This window comes from Somniosus microcephalus, chromosome 11 (genome assembly GCF_052327205.1).
Source record: "Somniosus microcephalus isolate GS21.2 chromosome 11, FLI_Smic_1.0, whole genome shotgun sequence".
Taxonomy (NCBI): Eukaryota; Metazoa; Chordata; class Chondrichthyes; order Squaliformes; family Somniosidae; genus Somniosus; species Somniosus microcephalus.
Genome location: NC_140997.1, coordinates 236,636,937 through 236,656,282, shown reverse-complemented (window position 1 = coordinate 236,656,282; position 19,346 = coordinate 236,636,937). Strand labels below are relative to the sequence as shown.

The 19,346-nt window shown below is 50.5% G+C and overlaps 1 protein-coding gene across 2 annotated transcripts in view; it reads right to left on the bottom strand.

Moving 5' to 3' along the window:
• Window positions 1–19,346, bottom strand: part of LOC147111360 (sodium- and chloride-dependent creatine transporter 1-like) — a 314,028-nt gene that overhangs the window by 23,916 nt on the left and 270,766 nt on the right. Inside the window, exons 11-13 of one of the 2 annotated variants that reach the window (XM_086002176.1) lie at window positions 9,072–9,174; window positions 6,255–6,419; window positions 964–1,064 (exon numbers count right to left, since the gene is read on the bottom strand). In XM_086002176.1, coding sequence (XP_085858302.1) covers window positions 964–1,064; window positions 6,255–6,419; window positions 9,072–9,174 — 369 coding nt within the window. The remainder of the gene's footprint in view (window positions 1–963; window positions 1,065–6,254; window positions 6,420–9,071; window positions 9,175–19,346) is intronic. The other variant, XM_086002177.1, reaches the window with a different exon arrangement.

The following is a 19,346-nucleotide window of genomic DNA, read 5'->3' as shown; positions in this document are numbered from 1 at the left end:
AGGGAGCGCTGCACTGTCGGAGGGACAGTACTGAGGGAGCGCCGCACTGTCGGACGGGCAGTACTGAGGGAGCGCTGCACTGTCGGAGGGGCAGTACTGAGGGAGCACTGCACTGTCGGAGGGGCAGTACTGAGGGAGCGCTGCACTGTCAGAGAGGCAGTACTGAGGGAGCTCCGCACTGTCGGAGAGGCAGTACTGAGGGAGTGCTGCACTGTCGGAGGGGCAGTACTGAGGGAGCGCTGCACTGTCGGAGAGACAGTACTGAGGGAGCGCTGCACTGTCGGAGGGACAGTACTGAGGGAGCGCTGCACTGTCGGAGGGGCAGTACTGAGGGAGCGCTGCACTGTCGGAGGGACAGTACTGAAGGAGCGCCTCACTGTCGGACGGGCAGTACTGAGGGAGCGCTGCACTGTCAGAGGGGCAGTACTGAGGGAGCGCCACACTGTCGGAGGGGCAGTACTGAGGGAGTGCCGCACTGTCAGAGGGGCAGTACTGAGGGAGTGCTGCACTGTCAGAGAGGCAGTACTGAGGGAGCGCTGCACTGTCAGAGAGGCAGTACTGAGGGAGCTCCGCACTGTCGGAGAGGCAGTACTGAGGGAGTGCTGCACTGTCGGAGGGGCAGTACTGAGGGAGCGCTGCACTGTCGGAGAGACAGTACTGAGGGAGCGCTGCACTGTCGGAGGGACAGTACTGAGGGAGCGCTGCACTGTCGGAGGGGCAGTACTGAGGGAGCGCTGCACTGTCGGAGGGACAGTACTGAGGGAGCGCCGCACTGTCGGACGGGCAGTACTGAGGGAGCGCTGCACTGTCGGAGGGGCAGTACTGAGGGAGCACTGCACTGTCAGAGGGGCAGTACCGAGGGGGATCCACAGACAGACACCCCCCCTCCCACCAGCGTAAGAAATACCCCTCGTTAAAAAACAAACCCCGGACCAAAGCTTTGTAACTCTCGGTTCCACTTACCACGCAGACACAGGGGGTGATAAATAGCCAGCACCACTTGATCCAGGGTAAGGGCCGGTAGCCAATCATTCGCGCGATGTCGTTGATGAAACGGTCCGCGCCTGGGTCACGGAGAAAGAAGAAATAACAACAGAAAATGCTGGAAATACTCAGCAGGCCAGGCAGCATCCGTGGAGAGAGAAACAGGGTTAACGTTTCAGGTCTGGGACCCTTCATCAGAACTGGGAAAAGCTGGCGATGTAACAGGTATTAACTAGGTGCAGAGACAGGGGGAGGGTCGTTTAGGAGGCGGGGTGGGGGTGGAAGGAATTGAAATAACATCCTGTACTTTTGTAAGAGGCAGGAAATGTTGAATCCGTGATTCTTAAAGTATGATGTTTTCCAATAACTACACGGAGGCTGTAACTTAACAATCATCAGGTGTTTACTGGAGTAGGGTAGTCTCAAGACTGGGGGTACAGAGGCATGCTCAAGGCTTATATACAGGTGTGGTCACTGCCGGTACTACAGTATACAGGAGCGGTAAAAGTAGTTCTCTCTTAAAGGTACATACACTACAATTCCTCCCCTTTTAGATTAGCAGTACCCATAATATTCAAATAACAATTAACACTTTAAAATGCACATTAAACAGAAATAGTCCATTTATAGATTCAGTCTTTGGGGCGGCTTCCTGATCCTTTCTGGATAGCGCCTTTCCTGAGGTTCTTGTTCTTGGTGCGGAGGCGATTCTGGCCCCCTTTCGTCGGTTAGTTCACCAGTTTCCACTGCTACTGGTTCTGAGGTAGATGCTACCGGTATGTCGGGTTCATCCCCAGGTACACGAGACATGGGGTTGACTCGTTCCTGTGACGCTAAGATCTGGTCGACGTGGCGTCTCACAATGTTCTCCCCGACATCCACTGTGTACATTAATGGCTCCTGCCGTGTGCATATCATTCCGGGTTGCCATTTCTCTGTTCGGTAGTCACGGGCCAAGACTGGTTGCCCTACATTGAAGCTCCTTGTCGGCTTCTCATTGATGTGCTGGAATTGTTTATCCTCAACATTTCTTCGCACATTTGGTCTGAGCAAATCCAGACGAGATCTCAACCTTCGGTTAAAGAACATCATGGCCGGGGTCTGGTTGGTAACTGCATGTGTCGCATTTCTGTAGGCTAACAGGAAATTGTCCACCTTATGCTGTAGTGGAATTTCATCATCGCACATGGCTTTTATCGCCTTTTTAAAGGTTTGTACGAACCTCTCAGCCAATCCATTTGTGGCTGGATGAAACGGGGCGGATGTGTAATGCCCTACCCCATTCCTTCTCATAAATTTCCGAAACTCTTCGGACACAAACTGTGGTCCATTATCAGAGCAAATCTGCTCTGGCAAGCCGTTTCTGGCAAATATGGTCCGTAGGACTGCAATTGTTTTCTCTGTAGTGGTTGAAGACATTTTTATCACCTCAGGCCATTTCGAGCGCGCATCCACTGCTATTAAGAACATTGAGTCCATGAATGGACCAGCAAAATCAATATGCACCCGTTGCCATGGAGAGGAGGGCCACTCCCATGGGTGTAGAGGGGCATGTGGTGGTGCATTTTGGACCTTCTGGCATCCTGAGCAGCTCTTGGTTAGGTCCTCGATTTGTTGATCAATCCCCAGCCACCACACATAAGCCCTAGCAAGGCTTTTCATTTTCACCCCTCCCAGATGACCTTCATTGAGCACTCTCTCCCTTAACTTGGGTGGAATTACCACTCGGGATCCACACATCACTGTCCCCTGGCATACTGACAGCTGTTCTCTTCTGGATGAGAATGCTGGCAACAGTGAGTCGCCATGTGTTGGCCATCCCCTCACCATCAAATCATATACCCGAGACAGTGTCGGATCATTGCGGGTCTCCTTCTCTATATCCGTGTTCGTTACTGGCAATCGTTCAATTATTGACGAATAAAATATCTCGATAGGGTCCACTGCTGGTGCTTCCTCCACCGTAGGCAGTGGCAAGCGTGATAGCCCATCAGCCTTTCCATGCTGTTTCGTGCCTTTATATTCTATTTCATATTGGTTCGCCCCTAGAAAAAGGGACCATCTTTGTAACCGTTGTGCAGTCATCACCGGAACGCCCTTCTTTGGAGACAAGTGGTTGGTGGTCAGTCAGCAAGGTGAACTTCTGCCCATGCAGATAGTGATTGAATTTTTTTACTCCCCATACTAGGCTGTGGGCCTCCCTGTCGATCTGAGCGTAGTTGCGCTCGGCTGAGGTTAGTGACCGAGACGCAAAGGCTACTGGCCTCTCCAACCCGTCTGGGAATTTGTGCGACAGCACCGCTCCAATGCCGTAGGGTGATGCATCACATGCCAACCGAATTGGTAGTGCTGGGTTGAAATGGGCCAACACCTCTTTTGATGTGATCAATTCTTTGCACTTCTGGAAAGCTCGTTTACATTCGTCATTCCACTTCCATGGTACCCCCGTTTGCAGTAGGGTGTTCAGTGGGTGCAATACTGTAGATAAATTTGGTAAGAACTTATGGTAGTAGTTCACCAGCCCGAGAAACGACCTCAGTTGTGACACATTTTCTGGTGCTGGAGCCTTGACTACTGCCTCAATCTTTTCAGGTGACTTATGTAACCCCTCTTCATCAATAACATGGCCACAATACGAGATCTGCTTCTGGAAAAACTCGCATTTGTGGCGATTAGCTCGTAGCCCATATTCCTTTAATCTAGTGAGCACCTTCTCCAGGTTGGCAAGGTGATCACTGTCATTTTCGCCCGTGACCAGGATGTCGTCCAAATAACACTGGGTCCCTAGAATCCCTTGCAGGACTTGATCCACTGCCCTTTGCCAAATAGCCGGAGCCGATGCTACCCCGAACACCAGCCGGTTGTATTGGTAGAGACCTTTATGAGTGTTGATCGTGAGGTATTGTTTCAAGGCTTCTTCTACCTCCATTTGCAAGTACGCCTGGGCCAGATCAATTTTGGTGAAGCGTTTACCTCCAGGTAGCGAGGCAAAAATATCCTCAATCCGTGGAAGCGGATATTGTACCGTGTGAAGGACTGGGTTCACTGTCACCTTAAAATCCCCACGGATGCGGACCTTCTTTGGTTCCCCAGGCGTATTACTCAACGACCTCTTCATTACAGGAATGATGGGTGTAGCCCACTCGCTCCAGTCTACTTTGGACAGTACTCCTGAACGTTCCAACCCTTCCAGCTCTGCTTCGACGGCTGGTCGGATCGCATAAGGCCTTAAAAAACTTTGGGCTTGCATTTTCCTCTATTTTGATCGTTGCTGTTATGCCTTTTAGTGTTCCGAGTCCCTCCTGGAACACTTCTTCTGCGTCAGTTAGCATTTTTGACAGTCGTCCAGGTGTGACGTCGCCATCCTTTTTGGCCTCAACCTTCAGTGCCTGTATGGAATGCCAATCTAATTGTATCTTCCGGATCCATTCACATCCTAGTAGTGGTGGTCCTCCATCTGGCAATACATATAGGTCCATTTTAGGTATTTCCTGGCCTTTGTATATCACTTTCACCCTTATTTTTCCTTTGGGGTAGACTTTTTGCCCCGTGTACGTCTTCAAGACAATCTCTGTAGCTTTCAAGGGTATATGTGAAAATAGCCGCTTGTAGTCCCTTTGGTTTATGACTGTTAGGGCTGATCCAGTGTCCAATTCCATTTTCACTTGGACTCCGTCTATCTTGAGTGTGACCCAGATAGTCTGGTGATCCTCCATTTTGATTACCTTGTGTAGTTTCAGACAACCCAGCTCCTTGCTTCCGGAGTCTGTGTCACTTTTCTGTTCGTCTGAACTACTGTCCATCACCTTATGTACCTTTTTGTACTTCTCCTGTGGAGATTTCTTGCTGCTGGATTTCTTCCCTGACCTGCAGACTCTTGCTATGTGTCCTGCTTTTCCACACTGTCTGCACACTTGGTCCTTGAACCAACAATCCTTCTGGTCGTGTGTTGTTCTGCCGCAGCGATAACACTTCCCTGCTCCATATGACATTTCATTGGTGCCATATTCTTGCGGTCTCCGTTGTATCTCTGCCGCGCCCCGTGCGGCTGCTTCGTGTGATACTGCCATGCTGAAAGCCTTGTCCAGCGTAAGATCCTTTTCTGATAAAAGCCGTTCCTGGGTTCCTTCACTTTGAAGCCCACACACAAACTTGTCCCTTAATGTATCTGCTAGTCCCACTCCAAACTGGCAGTGTTTCGATAGCTTGCGCAGTTCCGTTAAGTACTCAGCATTACTTTCGTCTTTATGCTGGTTCCTTTTGTGGAACTTAAATCTTTCTGCTATCAGCAGCGCTGTGGGGTTTAAGTGGTCCTGTAGGATTTCTACTATGCTTTCGAAATTCTTATCCACGGGCTTCTCTGGGGTTATTAGGTTTCGCAGTAAGCCATAAGTTTTTGCACCCATGAAATTTAACAAAACCAGTGCTTTCCTATCATCTGACACTTCATTCGCCCTGCAGTACACCTCAATGCATTCCACATATGTTGCCCAATCTTCGACTTCGTTGTCGAACGCAGTGATACTGCCACTCTTCGGCATCCCTGGGTGTGATTTAACTGTCTAAAATGGCGTCTCCCGCGCTCTCCCTTCTTCTCCGCTGGCACAAAATGGCGTCTCCCGCGCTTTCCTTTCTTCCCGCGCTCGCCCTTCTTCTCTGCTGCGGCTTCTAAAAATGGCGTCTCCCACGCTCTCCCTTCTTCTCTGCGGCTCAATGGCGTCTCCCGCGCTCTCCCTTCTTCTCCCCGCGGACGCGGTTCAGCCCTTGAGCCCTGGATGTGCTCTGTGCGTTCACAGAATCACAGAAACCCCACAGTGCAGATAGAGGCCATTTCGGCCCATCGAGCCTGCACCGACACATATCCCACCCGATCCCCGTAACCCCTACACCAACACATATCTCACCCTATCCCCGTAACCCCACGTATTTAATCCCCCTAACACTAAGGGTCAATTTTATCATAGCCAATCAACCTAACCCGCACATCTTTGGACTGTGGGAGGAAACCGGAGCACCCGGAGGAAACCCACGCAAACACGGGGAGAATGTGCAAACTCCACACAGACAGTTCTCCTGTGCCTTTCCCGTTGCCGTCGCTCGGTCCTGAACCCGGCTGCTGCTTTACCCTCTCTCTCTCTCTCTGTTTGTTTTTCCTCGACGCCGCGCCCTGTGCGCTTCACCCTCTCTCTTACCCCGTCGACGCTGCTCGGCTTTTTCTATGCCGTCGGTCGGCTCCAGCCACCGCTGTCCGGGAAGGGTCTGCGCTGTACCTGTTGCCAGTCTGTTGCTGGATCGTCGTGGCTGGGGAACCAGGCCCGGCTCTCCACAGCCTCCCCTGCGATGTTCACTCTCTGCCGGACGACTGGGTGGTTGCTCGTGGTCGACGCCCGTGTTTCTGGCCTCGACTTTCTTCCACCGTCCTCCCGGAGCGAATCCTTGAAGGGAAATGCAGAGTTGCAGGTAGATTCGAATCGACCTCGTCGCCACTGTTGAATCCGTGATTCTTAAAGTATGATGTTTTCCAATAACTACACGGAGGCTGTAACTTAACAATCAACAGGTGTTTACTGGAGTAGGGTAGTCTCAAGACTGACAGTACAGAGGAATGCTCAAGTCTTATATACAGGTGTGGTCACTGCCGGTACTACAGTATACAGGAGCTGTAAAAGTAGTTCTCTCTTAAAGGTAAATACACTACAGGAAAGATAAAATGTTGCAAATGGGAATGGCAAAAATCATACTGCATGAAAAATGGGGGCAGGATTATCTGAAATTGTTGAACTCGATATTGAGTCCGGCAGGCTGTAAAGTGCCCAATCGAAAGATGAGGTGCTGTTCCTCGAGCTTACGTTGAGCTTCATTGGAACAATGTAATAGGCCGAGGACAGAGAGCTCAGAGCTGGAGCGGAGCGGAGAATTAAAGTGACAGGCGACCGGAAGCTCAGGGTCACCCGTACGGACTGAACGGAGGTGTTCCGCAAAGCGGTCGCCCAATCTGCGTTTGGTCTCCCCAATGTAGAGGAGACCGCATCGTGAGCACTTCACTTCACAATCGCCACAGCCTCACCTGGCCATCCCATAAATCAGCCCCAGTATTCCACAGGGGCCAAGGGCTGTGGTCCCAGGGCGGTCCAGCCGACTGGGGCAGGGGGGGGGGGGTCCAGGGAATTGGCTGGAATGTGATACACCGGGTTCCAGTCTGCCCGGGGGTTCCCAACCCCGGGGGAACGTATTCCTGCAGGGATCGTCACATGAACTGCCATCCTCTCCTGCCCCGCCCCCACTCTGGGCCGCCAGACATGCCCATTCCTTTCCCACGGCCAATCGGAAAGCAAAAAGACTCTGTTACCTGATTGGGTGATTCAATCAAACAATCCCCCAATCTCTAAAATAACAGAAAATGCTGGAAAAACTCAGCAGGCCAGGCAACATCCGTGGAGAGAAATAGAGTCAATGTTTCAGGTCAAACCCTTTGTCAAGACTGAAAAAGCACAGGAAATGAAACAGATTAAAAGGCCAGTGGGGGCTGGGAGAGAACAAAAGAGAAGTGAAGAGACATTAAGAGGTATTCAAAACGAGACGAGATGGTGATAGGACTAGTGGAGACAAAAGACGGCTCTAGATTAGGTGTGAAATGCGCTGGCAGAATGGGAGACAGCTGCCATCTAATATTTTTACAACTGATAAACAAAAGTGTTGAAAGAAAATGTAAAATAAAACAACATTTATCGTCCCGATGATTGGTCTCGCGGGTTTTGCTCGCAGTGTCCTGGGGATTAACCTGCAGTTCCTGGAGACTCCAGGCCACTCCTACTGTCTCCCCATTGAGCCTCCCACTGACCCCAGACCGGGTCAGGAGCAGAGGTGACCGGTGGACATGGGCCGCACGGGACCACAGATTGTTCAGGGCAGTTTACTGGGTCTGGGCCTGTTTTCGGGCCTAGATTCGGTGCTGAACAGGCAGGGCTCCAGCCAATCCAGGAGGCCCGAAGGCGGCCCTCGGGCCTCATTAACGCTTTCTGCACGGGCTGGCGGCAAGTGTCACACCGACCCGGGCAGCTCGTCTGGTGAAGGTGCCGAATGCGGAGTCACTTCCCTCGCTGACAGTGGCCTGAAGGTAAGTCCCAGGACGTGGAGGGGCGGGGCGGGGGAGGGAGTAATGGGGAGGGGCGGGAGGGGGAGCGGGTAATGGGGGGAGGGGAGGGGGAGAGGGTAATGGGGGGAGGGGAGGGGGAGAGGGTAATGGGGGAGGGGAGGGCAGGGGAGGGGGAGCGGGTAATGGGGGAGGGGAGAGGGTAATGGGGAGGGGAGGGCAGGGGAGGGGGAGCGGGTAATGGGGGGAGGGGAGGGGGAGAGGGTAATGGGGGAGGGGGAGAGGGTAATGGGGGAGGGGAGGGCAGGGGAGGGGGAGCGGGTAATGGGGGGAGGGGCCGTCACTGTTTCAGCCACCGAACAGCCAATTTCGGTCGGTGCCTTAAACAGGCACGATGCCCCCTCATTTACATATGAATGGGTCCGAACACCTGGGGCCGTTTGGAGTCGGATGATTTTCAGAAGTCCTTGGGGTGTAAAGTGGCGATTCACTGAGGGTAATGTAGAGGAGGCTCGGTATTGTACCTGCCCCGGAGAGAGAGAGTTGGAGGGAGGGACAGAGGATGCTGGGCCCTGGATTTGGATCCCGTTCCGCCCGCTCTATGCCTGTAAAACGGGGGCATCGAGGTCGGGGGCAGTGGGACTAATTGGAGAGCTCTTTCAGAGAGCCGGCACCGGCACGATGGGCCGAATGGCCTCCTCCGTGCTGCAGGATTCCATGTTGGTAAACCTTGGGGCAAAGCTTCCAGGAGAAAATTTCAACACCTCGTGAGTTAATGGGACCCTGTGGCAAATACTTTAGTTCAAAATATCGCTCCAGGTTTGTTCCACCTGTGGAGATGCTGTCGGATTGGGCAGATGATTCCTTTCGGGGATATCTGTGCTGTGCGATTCGATGAATGTAAAACAGGAACTGAGAGGCAAAGGAGCTGAAGGGAGATCTTCTGCTGCAACATATCGGTTCGAGCCCGAAGCTCAACGGACTGAAGACTTACCATAGACCCAGGCCACAACCACACACTCCCAGAACGCCTGCCACAGCAAGGTAATCCCACTGGCGGAGTAGTAATCGAAGAGCTGGAAGATGTACATTCCACCCTGTCACACACAAAGGAAGAATTAGACATCAGCTGGCCTGTGGAACATGGGAACAGGAGGAGGCCATTCAGCCCCTCCAGACTGTTCCACCATTCAATGCGATCATGGCTGATCATCCAAATTCAGTACCCGGTCCCTGCTTTCTCCCCATATCCCTTGATCCCTTTAGCCTTGAGAAATATATCCAACCCTTTCTTGAATATATTTAATGAATTGGCCTCTACTGCCTTCTGTGGTAGAGAATTCCACAGGTTCACCACTCTCTGAGTGAAGAAATTCCTCCTCATCGCAGTCCTAAATAGCTTACCCCTTATCCTTAGAATGTGACACCTGGTTCTGGACTCCCCCGCCATCGGGAACATCCTTCCTGCATCCAGTCTGTCCAGTCCTGTTAGAATTTTATAAGTTTCAATGAGATCCCCTCTCATTCTTCTAAACTCCAGCGAGTATAAGCCCAATCGACCCAATCTCTCTTCATACGTCATTCCTGCCATCCCAGGTATCAGTCTGGTGAATCTTCGCTGCACTCCCTCCATGGCAAGAACGTCCTTCCTCAGATAAGGCGACCAAAACTGCACACAATACTCAAGGTGTGGTCTCACTAAGGCCCTGTACAACTGCAGCAAGGCATCCTTGTTCCTGTACTCGAACCCTCTCGCTACGAAGGCCAACATACCATTTGCCTTCTTAACCGCCTGCTGCACCTGCATGCTTACCTTCAGTGACTGGTGCACAAGGACACCCAGGTCTCGTTGCACTTCCCCTTCTCCCAATCTATTGCCATTCAGATAATAATCTGCCTTCCTGTTCTTGACACCAAAGTGGATAACCTCGCATTTATCCACATTATATTGCATCTGCCATGCTTCTGCCCAATCACCCAACCTGTCCAAATCATACTGGAGTTTCTCGGCATCCTCCTCACAGCACACACTCCCACCCAGCTTTGTGTCATCTGCAAACTTGGAGATATTACATCCAATTCCCTCGCCTAGATCATTAATATATATTGTGAATAGCTGGGGTCCCAGGACCGATCCCTGCGGTACCCCACTAGTCACTGCCCGCCACTCGGAAAAAGACCCGTTTATTCCAACTCTTTGCTTTCTGTCTGCCAACCAGTTCTCTATCCAAGTCAATACCTTGCCCCCAATCCCATGTGCCTTAACTTTACACGCTAATCTCTTATGCGGGACCTTATCGAAAGCCTTCTGAAAGTCCAAATACACCACATACACTGGTTCTCCCTTATCAATTTTACCAGTTACATCCTCAAAAAATTCCAGTAGATTAGTCAAGCATGATTTACCTTTTGTAAATCCATGTTGACTTTGTCTGATCCTGTCACTGCTTTCCAAGTGCTCTGCTATTACATCTTTTACAATGGACTCTAGCATTTTCCCCACTACCGATGTCAGGCTTACCGGTCTATAATTCCCCGTTTTCTCGCTACCACCTTTTTTGAATAGTGGGGTAACATTAGCTACCCTCCAATCCATGGGTACAGTTCCAGAATCTATTGAATTTTGGAAGATGACCAGCAATGCATCCACTATTTCTAGGGCCACTTCCTTAAGTACCCTAGGATGTAGATTATCAGGCCCTGGGGATTTATTGGCCTTCAATCCCGTCAATTTCCCGAACACCATTTCCCTACAAATACTGATTTCTTTCAGTTCCTCCCTCACATTAGACCCTATGTTCCCCGACATCTCTGGGAGGTTATTTGTGTCCTCCTTTGTGAAGACAGAACCAAAGTATGTATTTAATTGGTCAGCCATTTCTTTGTTCCCCATTATAAATTCCCCTGATTCTGACTGCAAGGGACCTACGCTTGACTTCACCAATCTTTTTCTCTTCACATAGGAACAGGAGGAGGCCATTCAGCCCCTCCAACCTGTTCTGCCATTCAATGAGATCATGGCTGATCTGTATCTTAAAAAAAAGACTTGCATTTCTACAGCGCCTTTCACGACCACCGGACATCTCAAAGCACTTTACAGCCAATGAAGCACGTTTGAAGTGTAGTCACTGTTGTAATGTGGGAAACACAGCAGCCAATTTGCGCACAGCAAGATCCCACAAACAGCAATGTGATAATGACCAGATAATCTGTTTTAGTGATGTTGATTGAGGGATAAATATTGGCCAGGACACCGGGGAGAACTCTCCTGCTCTTCTCTGAAATAGGGCCATGGGATCTTTTACGTCCACCTGAGAGAGCAGACAGGGCCTCGGTTTAATGTCGCATCCGAAAGACGGCACCTCCGACAGTGCAGCACTCCCTCAGTACTGCCCCTCAGAGCACTGAGGGAACGCTGCACTGTCGGAGGGGCAGTACTGAGGGAGCACTGCACTGTCGGAGGAGCAGTACTGAGGGAGCGCCACACTGTCAGAGGGGCAGTACTGAGGGAGCGCCGCACTGTCGGAGGGGCAGTACTGAGGGAGCGCTGCACTGTCGGAGGGGCAGTACTGAGGGAGCGCTGCACTGTCGGAGGGGCAGTACTGAGGGAGTGCCGCACTGTCGGAGGGGCAGTGCTGAGGGAGCGCTGCACTGTCGGAGGAGCAGTACTGAGGGAGCGCCACACTGTCGGAGGGGCAGTACTGAGGGAGCGCCGCACTGTCAGAGGGGCAGTACTGAGGGAGCACTGCACTGTCGGAGGGGCAGTACTGAGGGAGCGCTGCACTGTCGGAGGGGCAGTACTGAGGGAGCGCTGCACTGTCGGAGGGGCAGTACTGAGGGAGCGCTGCACTGTCGGAGGGGCAGTACTGAGGGAGCGCTGCACTGTCGGAGGGGCAGTACTGAGGGAGCGCTGCACTGTCAGAGGGGCAGTACTGAGGGAGCGCTGCACTGTTGGAGGGGCAGTACTGAGGGAGCGCCGCACTGTCAGAGGGGCAGTACTGAGGGAGCACTGCACTGTCGGAGGGGCAGTACTGAGGGAGTGCCGCACTGTCAGAGGGGCAGTACTGAGGGAGCACTGCACTGTCGGAGGGGCAGTACTGAGGGAGCACCGCACTGTCGGAGGGTCAGTACTGAGGAAGCACTGCACTGTCGGAGGGGCAGTACTGAGGGAGCGCCGCACTGTCAGAGGGGCAGTACTGAGGGAGCGCCGCACTGTCGGAGGGGCAGTACTGAGGGAGCGCCGCACTGTCAGAGGGGCAGTACTGAGGGAGTGCTGCACTGTCGGAGGTGCCGTCTTTCGTATGAAAGGTTAAACCGAGGCCCCGCCTGCTCTCAATTGGACGTAAAAGATCCTGGGGCCAATATTTATCCCTCAATCAACATAACAGAAACAGATTATCTGGTCATTATCACATTGCTGTTTGTGGGAGCTTACTGTGCGTAAATTGGCTGCAGCGTTTCCCACATTACAACAGTGACTACACTTCAAAAAGTGCTTTGAGACATTCTGCTGAACATTTTAATGGGTGAAACCTGAACAGTTTGTTTAGGAACAGGAGGAGGCCATTCGGCCCATCATGTCTGTGCCGGCCGAGAAAGAGCTCTCCAGCCTAACCCCACTTTCCAGCACTCGGTCCGTAGCCCTGTAGGTTACAGCACTTCAAGTGCATATCCAAGCACTTTTTAAATGTGATGAGGGTTTCTGCCTCGACCACCCTTTCAGGCAGTGAGTTCCAGACCCCCACCGCCCTCTGGGTGAAGAAAGTTCTCCTCAACTCCCCTCGAATCCTCTGACCAATTACTTTAAATCTCTGCCCCCTGGTCTCTCCCCAGGGTCTACACTCTTCGCCAGAGGCCGTACCTTTTTAAAAAGGTGTTTTTATTGCAGAAGATGTCAACAGCATCTCAGCTGAACATACACTGAGTGACGATGTGAACCGTGCTGTCTAGCCACCGTTCCTTCTCCTGCAACTCAGATTATAAATAATTCGACCAGAGTAATCTTCAGTTTAATATCCCACTTGTCACTGACAGCCTGAGGCCCATCATTCATGGGTAATGCACGAGAATACGGGCAGTGTGTCAGTATAATTGGTGCCAGTGTCCAGGCTGGGATTGAAGGTCAGAGTGATTGACCAGGACAGCAAAACAGATCAAGTGTCAATGGTGAGGAATCGAATCAATTTAACACCCACTGTCCCATCCAACACTCCCAGGGCAGGTACAGCATGGTTAGATACAGAGTAAAGCTCCCTCTACACTGTCCCATCAAACACTCCCAGGGCAGGTACAGCACAGGTTAGATACAGAGTAAAGCTCCCTCTACACTGTCCCCATCAAACACTCCCAGGGCAGGTACAGCACGGGTTAGATACAGAGTAAAGCTCCCTCTACACTGCCCCATCAAACACTCCCAGGGCAGGTACAGCACAGGTTAGATACAGAGTAAAGCTCCCTCTACACTGTCCCCATCAAACACTCCCAGGGCAGGTACAGCACGGGTTAGATACAGAGTAAAGCTCCCTCTACACTGTCCCATCAAACACTCCCAGGGCAGGTACAGCACGGGTTAGATACAGAGTAAAGCTCCCTCTACACTGTCCCATCAAACACTCCCAGGGCAGGTACAGCACGGGTTAGATACATGTAGCCAAGTGGGAAAATGCAGTGAATATTTAAGTCCACTAGATGGCGCGGTTCATTTTCCCCTTTAGAATTTGAAAAAAGGAGAAAAGGGTTATGGGAAGGGCCATGTGATGCCAAAGGAACCTCCCCTTTCTTCACAGCCTCCATTTTCTAGATCCAGCGTGAGGGGTGTGCTCTGAGGAGAGTTGGGGTGAATATGACTTTTGAAATGAACTTAGTCTGCGTAAAGTACAACTAAAACAGCATTTAGTGCAGCCAGACATAGTTTTAAAGTGATATTGTTTCCCAAATCACTCGATATCACGGGGATGCTTGTAGATTGTCCCACCATGTGCTGGTGTTAACCTTTGTTAAAATTGTTGTTGAGTCCTTGGGGCTACGTTTCGAACGAGTTTAATACTTTCTGTTTGCTTGTAAGAGGTAACAAGTGATAACGGGACATACGAATGTATGGTATGATATGTTTTGTTTTGTATAATGATTTGTGGTTTACCTCATGTTCTGTTTTACAGCAAGCCACTGCCGTATTTTGTCGACTGTGTTTTATGTATTTACAATTTCATCCTAAACCTAGACCCAAGTTATTAATACAGAATAAAAAACCCCAAAAACAAAAGTTCGTGTCCTGTGCTGCTCCATTTCGCCAGGCTACACATTTTGGTACCAGGAGTGGGGTCTGTTAGCTTGGAGTTTCTCAGGTTTGGGAAAGTTACATAAAATACGGCAGTGGGGGAAGAGCGGTGTGGTGCCAAGTGGACCTGGAGACGGACGGAGAGTGCTGCCTGGGGTTGCTAAGGAGGACCAGACCAGACAGACGGGATCCAGAGGGCACCAGGACCAATCTGGGAGAGGACCCATCAAGGCACCGAGGAGGGACACCATTGGAGAAGAATCGTCACAGCGGCCATCCCATTCAGTGACTGTCAGGGACTTGTGAACTGAGTCAAAATGTTAGACCCTCCTGAGGAGGCGGGTGGAGCTCACAATTCGGATGGTGAGGACAATACCTCTAGTGTGGGTGAGGGCAACCAGATAGATCAACTCAAGGCACAGATTTCAGAGTTGAAAAAAAACCATGACCAAGCAATGGCAATTATTGCCACTCTAGGTAATGGGGCAACCAAGTCATATGTGTATGTACCCAGAGAGCGTCAGATCCAACCATTCAGTGGTGAGGTATCTAAAGATAGTCGTTCAGTTGATGAGTTCATTGAAGAGGTTGAAAGTGTACTACGAGCTAGAGATCAGACTCCTGCAGAGCAGGTAGATTTCATTCGATCTTTGTTGAGGGGGGCAGCCCTACAGGAAATTAGGTTACGGTTGGGTGGAGAGTCTAAGCAGCCCAGTGACCTGTTCAGTTACCTAAGGGGGGCTTTCACCGAAAAACACAGTGAGTCCCAGCTGTTAGAAACTTTCTATGGACGCAAGCAAGAAGAGGGTGAAGGTTTCCAAGAATACTCACATGCACTCTCTCAGATTATTAGAACTTTGGTAAAGCAATCACCTGATGCTGTGCCGGACACAAAACGGGTTGTCAGAAACAGATTTGTTGATGGTATTAGAGATCCCTCACTCCGGAGAGAGTTGCGCAAGTTTGTACGAGACAACCCCCAGTCTACCCTGTTCGATGTACGTGAGGAAGCTGTCTTATGGTCCTTAGAAGACCAGCCCTGTAGCACTAAAGTTGCAAAGAGCAAGAATGTAGTGTGTGACAGTACGGGGAGGGATCTTCAGTGTTCTGCCATTGGGGTACCAGGCAGCCAGGCTGTCACTTTACAGGATGTTCTTAAAGTGGTGGCGGAACAGGGTAAAGCTATCGGGGAACTAACAGAGGCAGTACGGGGTCTTGCTCTACAGAAGGAAAACACGGATAATGACAAGGTTGGGAAACCTAGAGCCAAGCCAAAGTTCACTGATGAAGGTCAGCCTATTTGCTTTAAGTGCAACGGGGCGGGGCACATTGCCAAACAGTGTCCTCAGAAGCACGAGGTAGCAAACACATCCACCAATGCTGGCTGGGGTGCAGGAAAACTAACTCCCTCGATTGCCATGAGCCGGGCAATGCGAGGAAAACCTGCAGGCTCTCAGAACAGTACTGGTATTCGTGACAGATTTCTTGACCGTGCAGTAGGTAAATGTCCAGTAGTAGATCTCAAGATTGGGGGGGTTACTGCTAACTGTTTACTGGATACCGGGAGCCAAGTCAGCACTATTACTGAAGTTTTTTTCAGAGAGCACTTACTTGGGAGGGATGAGGATATGCTGCCTACAACCGGGTGGCTTAAGATCACTGCCGCCAACGGGTTGGACATTCCCTACTTGGGCTACCTTGAGTTAGACGTTGAAACTATGGGCATAACCTTACCCGAATGTGGTTTCCTGGTAGTCAAAGAGCATCAGCAGTCACAGCCTGCAGCACCAGGTCTTATTGGTATGAACATCATCAGCCGATGCAGACAACTAGTTCATGCTGAGTTTGACACTACTCTAGGGGGAAAGTTGGATTCAGATTGGAGGGAAGCATTTCAGCAAGTACAACAGTGTAACATCACTCCAAAGTCATCTTCTGTCCGTGTAGCTGGTAGGGGTGCTGTACATGTGCCTGCGTCTTCCATAGCTACAGTCTATGTAAAGGGACTTAAAACTCAGTCAGGTGGCAGCACTAAAATGCTGTTGGAGCCAGGTAACACACCATTGCCAGGTGGCCTGGTAGTTGTCCCCACTCTAGTTGAATCAAAGGGACATTTATTTCCAGTGCAGGTGGTAAATTTCTCTGAGGAGGATGTGTGGTTAAGCCCCAGGACCAGGCTTGGTATTCCGACTCAGGCAGAGTGTGTAGACAAGGACTCCTGTGAGGTGCGATTTCAACGCATCTCCGCTGACACAGAGGAAGTAACTGTTGGCAGAAAAGAAGGACAGATGACAGACCAAGACATTCAGTTGCTTTTGGACAAACTACACATAGGTGGCACACAGGGCCAACAAGCAGAGTTAGGTGCACTTTTAGCCAGGTATTCGGAAGTATTTGCTTTTAAGGATGAGGACCTAGGCTACACTGATAAAGTTGAGCATGAGATTAACTTGGTAGATGACGCACCAGTTACAGAGCCATACCATCGTATCCCACCTACACTGTACAAAGAGGTGAGGGACCACATCACTAAGCTTTTAAGAAAGCGTGTCATCCAGGAGAGCAATAGTTCATACGCTTCACCCATAGTGGTAGTTCGTAAGACTGATAGTCGTATGTCTCCATGTGTTGACTTTAGGAAACTAAACTCAAAAACCAGACGTGACGCATTTCCTTTGCCCCGCATTGACGAGAGTTTTGATGCCCTTCATGGTGCAAAGTTCTTCTCGACCATTGATCTTGCAAGTGGGTACCACCAGGTTGCTGTTCGTGAAAGTGACAGGCCTAAGACTGCTTTTACAACTCCTTTTGGCCTTTTTGAGTACCTCAGAATGCCTTTTGGTGTCTGTAATGGACCTGCGACTTTTCAACGACTTATGCAAGCGACTATGAGCGACTTAGTGTTCCACATCCTATTAGTGTATTTAGATGACATCCTTGTGTTCTCTCAGACCTTCCTGGACCATTTAGAGAGGCTTGAGACAGCTCTAAGACGACTGAAAGAGACAGGTTTGAAAGTAAAGCTTGAAAAGTGTCACTTCCTGCAGCAGGAAGTCAGGTTCCTTGGGCATCAAATTTCAGGGGAGGGTATAGGGACAGATCCAGAGAAAATTGCCGCCGTAAAGAAGTGGCCGGTCCCCAGTACAGTCAAAGATCTGAGGTCATTTCTTGGTTTCTGTAGTTATTACAGGAGGTTCATTGAGGATTTTTCTAAACGAGCTGGCCCTCTCCATGACGTAGTCAATGCATGCCTTAGGGAAGACAGCCCAGCAAAAGCAAAACGGTTGTTTGAAGGTTCATGGACAGCTGCGTGCCAAGCTGCTTTCGAACAGCTGAAAGAAAAGCTGATCAGTGCTCCAGTGTTAGGTTACGCAGATTTCACTCAGCCTTTTATTGTAGAGACGGATGCCAGTAACCTAGGATTAGGTGCCATCCTCCACCAGCAGCAGGGAGATAGGAAGAGAGTGATAGCATATGCCAGTAGGAGGCTCCGGAATGCTGAAAGAAATGACAGAAACTACAGCAGTATGAAACTAGAGCTCCTCGCCCTCAAATGGGCTGTTTCAGAGAAATTTCGAGGTTACCTTCTAGGTTCCAAGTTCACTGTCATAACAGATAACAACCCCCTGTGTCACCTTTCTACAGCTAAGTTAGGTGCTGTTGAGTAAAGATGGGTGGCTCAGTTAGCTGTTTTTGACTTTGACGTCAAGTACCGCCCAGGCCGCTGTAATGCAGCAGCAGATGCCCTCTCTAGGCAGCCGTTAGCAGGGGAGCCCGAGTCAGACAGTGGGGATGCGGACTATGATGGTTGTGTGGCCATATGTAATGTCACTCACAAGGGAACAGCTCTAGGACCAGACTTAGGGACAGCAGGGGTCAAGTGCTGTAAAGTCAGACAGATCCGTGTTTCGGACGCAGAAGAAAGTACTGAGCGTAGTGAGTTGCAGGGTAACACACCAACACTTCCCGGTTACTCTAAAGAGGAACTACGTAAGTTTCAGGACACAGACCCCACCCTCAGCGTGTTTAGGAAGTTTTGGGGTGAGCAGCGAAGGCCAACTTACAAGGAGAGGTCGCAGTTATCCAAGCTAGTATTATCCACGTTAAAGCAGTGGCCCCGTATTTGTGAGCAAGATGGTTTGTTGTACCGTGTAATCGAGGATGTCCATGTTGGTGAATGTCACCAGCTACTACTGCCCTCTTGTTTGAAAGAAGTCGTGCTTGAAGGTGTGCATGATCGTATGGGCCATCAGGGAATAGAGCGCACACAGAACCTTTTGAGACAGAGATGTTTTTGGGTTGGGATGTATGAGGATGTGGAACAGTGGGTCAAGAAATGCGAGAGGTGTGTTTTGACAAAAATGCCCCACCCCAAGATACATGCCCCTATGAAATCATTCCTAGCCTCCCGGCCCCTTGAAGTAGTTGCTGTAGATTTCACCATGCTGGAACCGGCCTCCGATGGTCGTGAGAATGTGTTAGTGGTGACCGATGTTTTCACTAAATTCACACAAGCCTTACCTACTCGGGACCAAAAGGCTGATACCACGGCAAAAGTCCTTCTCAAAGAGTGGTTCATGAAGTATGGGGTCCCAGAAAGATTGCATTCAGACAGAGGTCGAAATTTTGAGAGTGAAATCATTGCCGAGCTGTGTAAGCTTTATGGTGTAAAGAAAACCCGCACTACCCCACACCACCCAGAAGGAAATGCTCAATGTGAGAGATTCAACAGATCTTTACATGATCTTTTGCGTACACTGCCTCCAGAAAAGAAGCGCCGCTGGCCTGAGCACTTATCTGAGTTGGTGTATGCCTACAATGTAACACCCCATGCTACGACTGGCTACTCACCGTACTATCTGCTTTTCGGGGTTCATCCACACCTTCCTGTAGATGCTTTATTAGGTCAGGAGCAAGTGTTAGACAAGAAACATGAGTGGTTGGTTGTCCACCAAGAGCGTTTGAAGGAGGCACATGCAAGGGCAAGAGAGT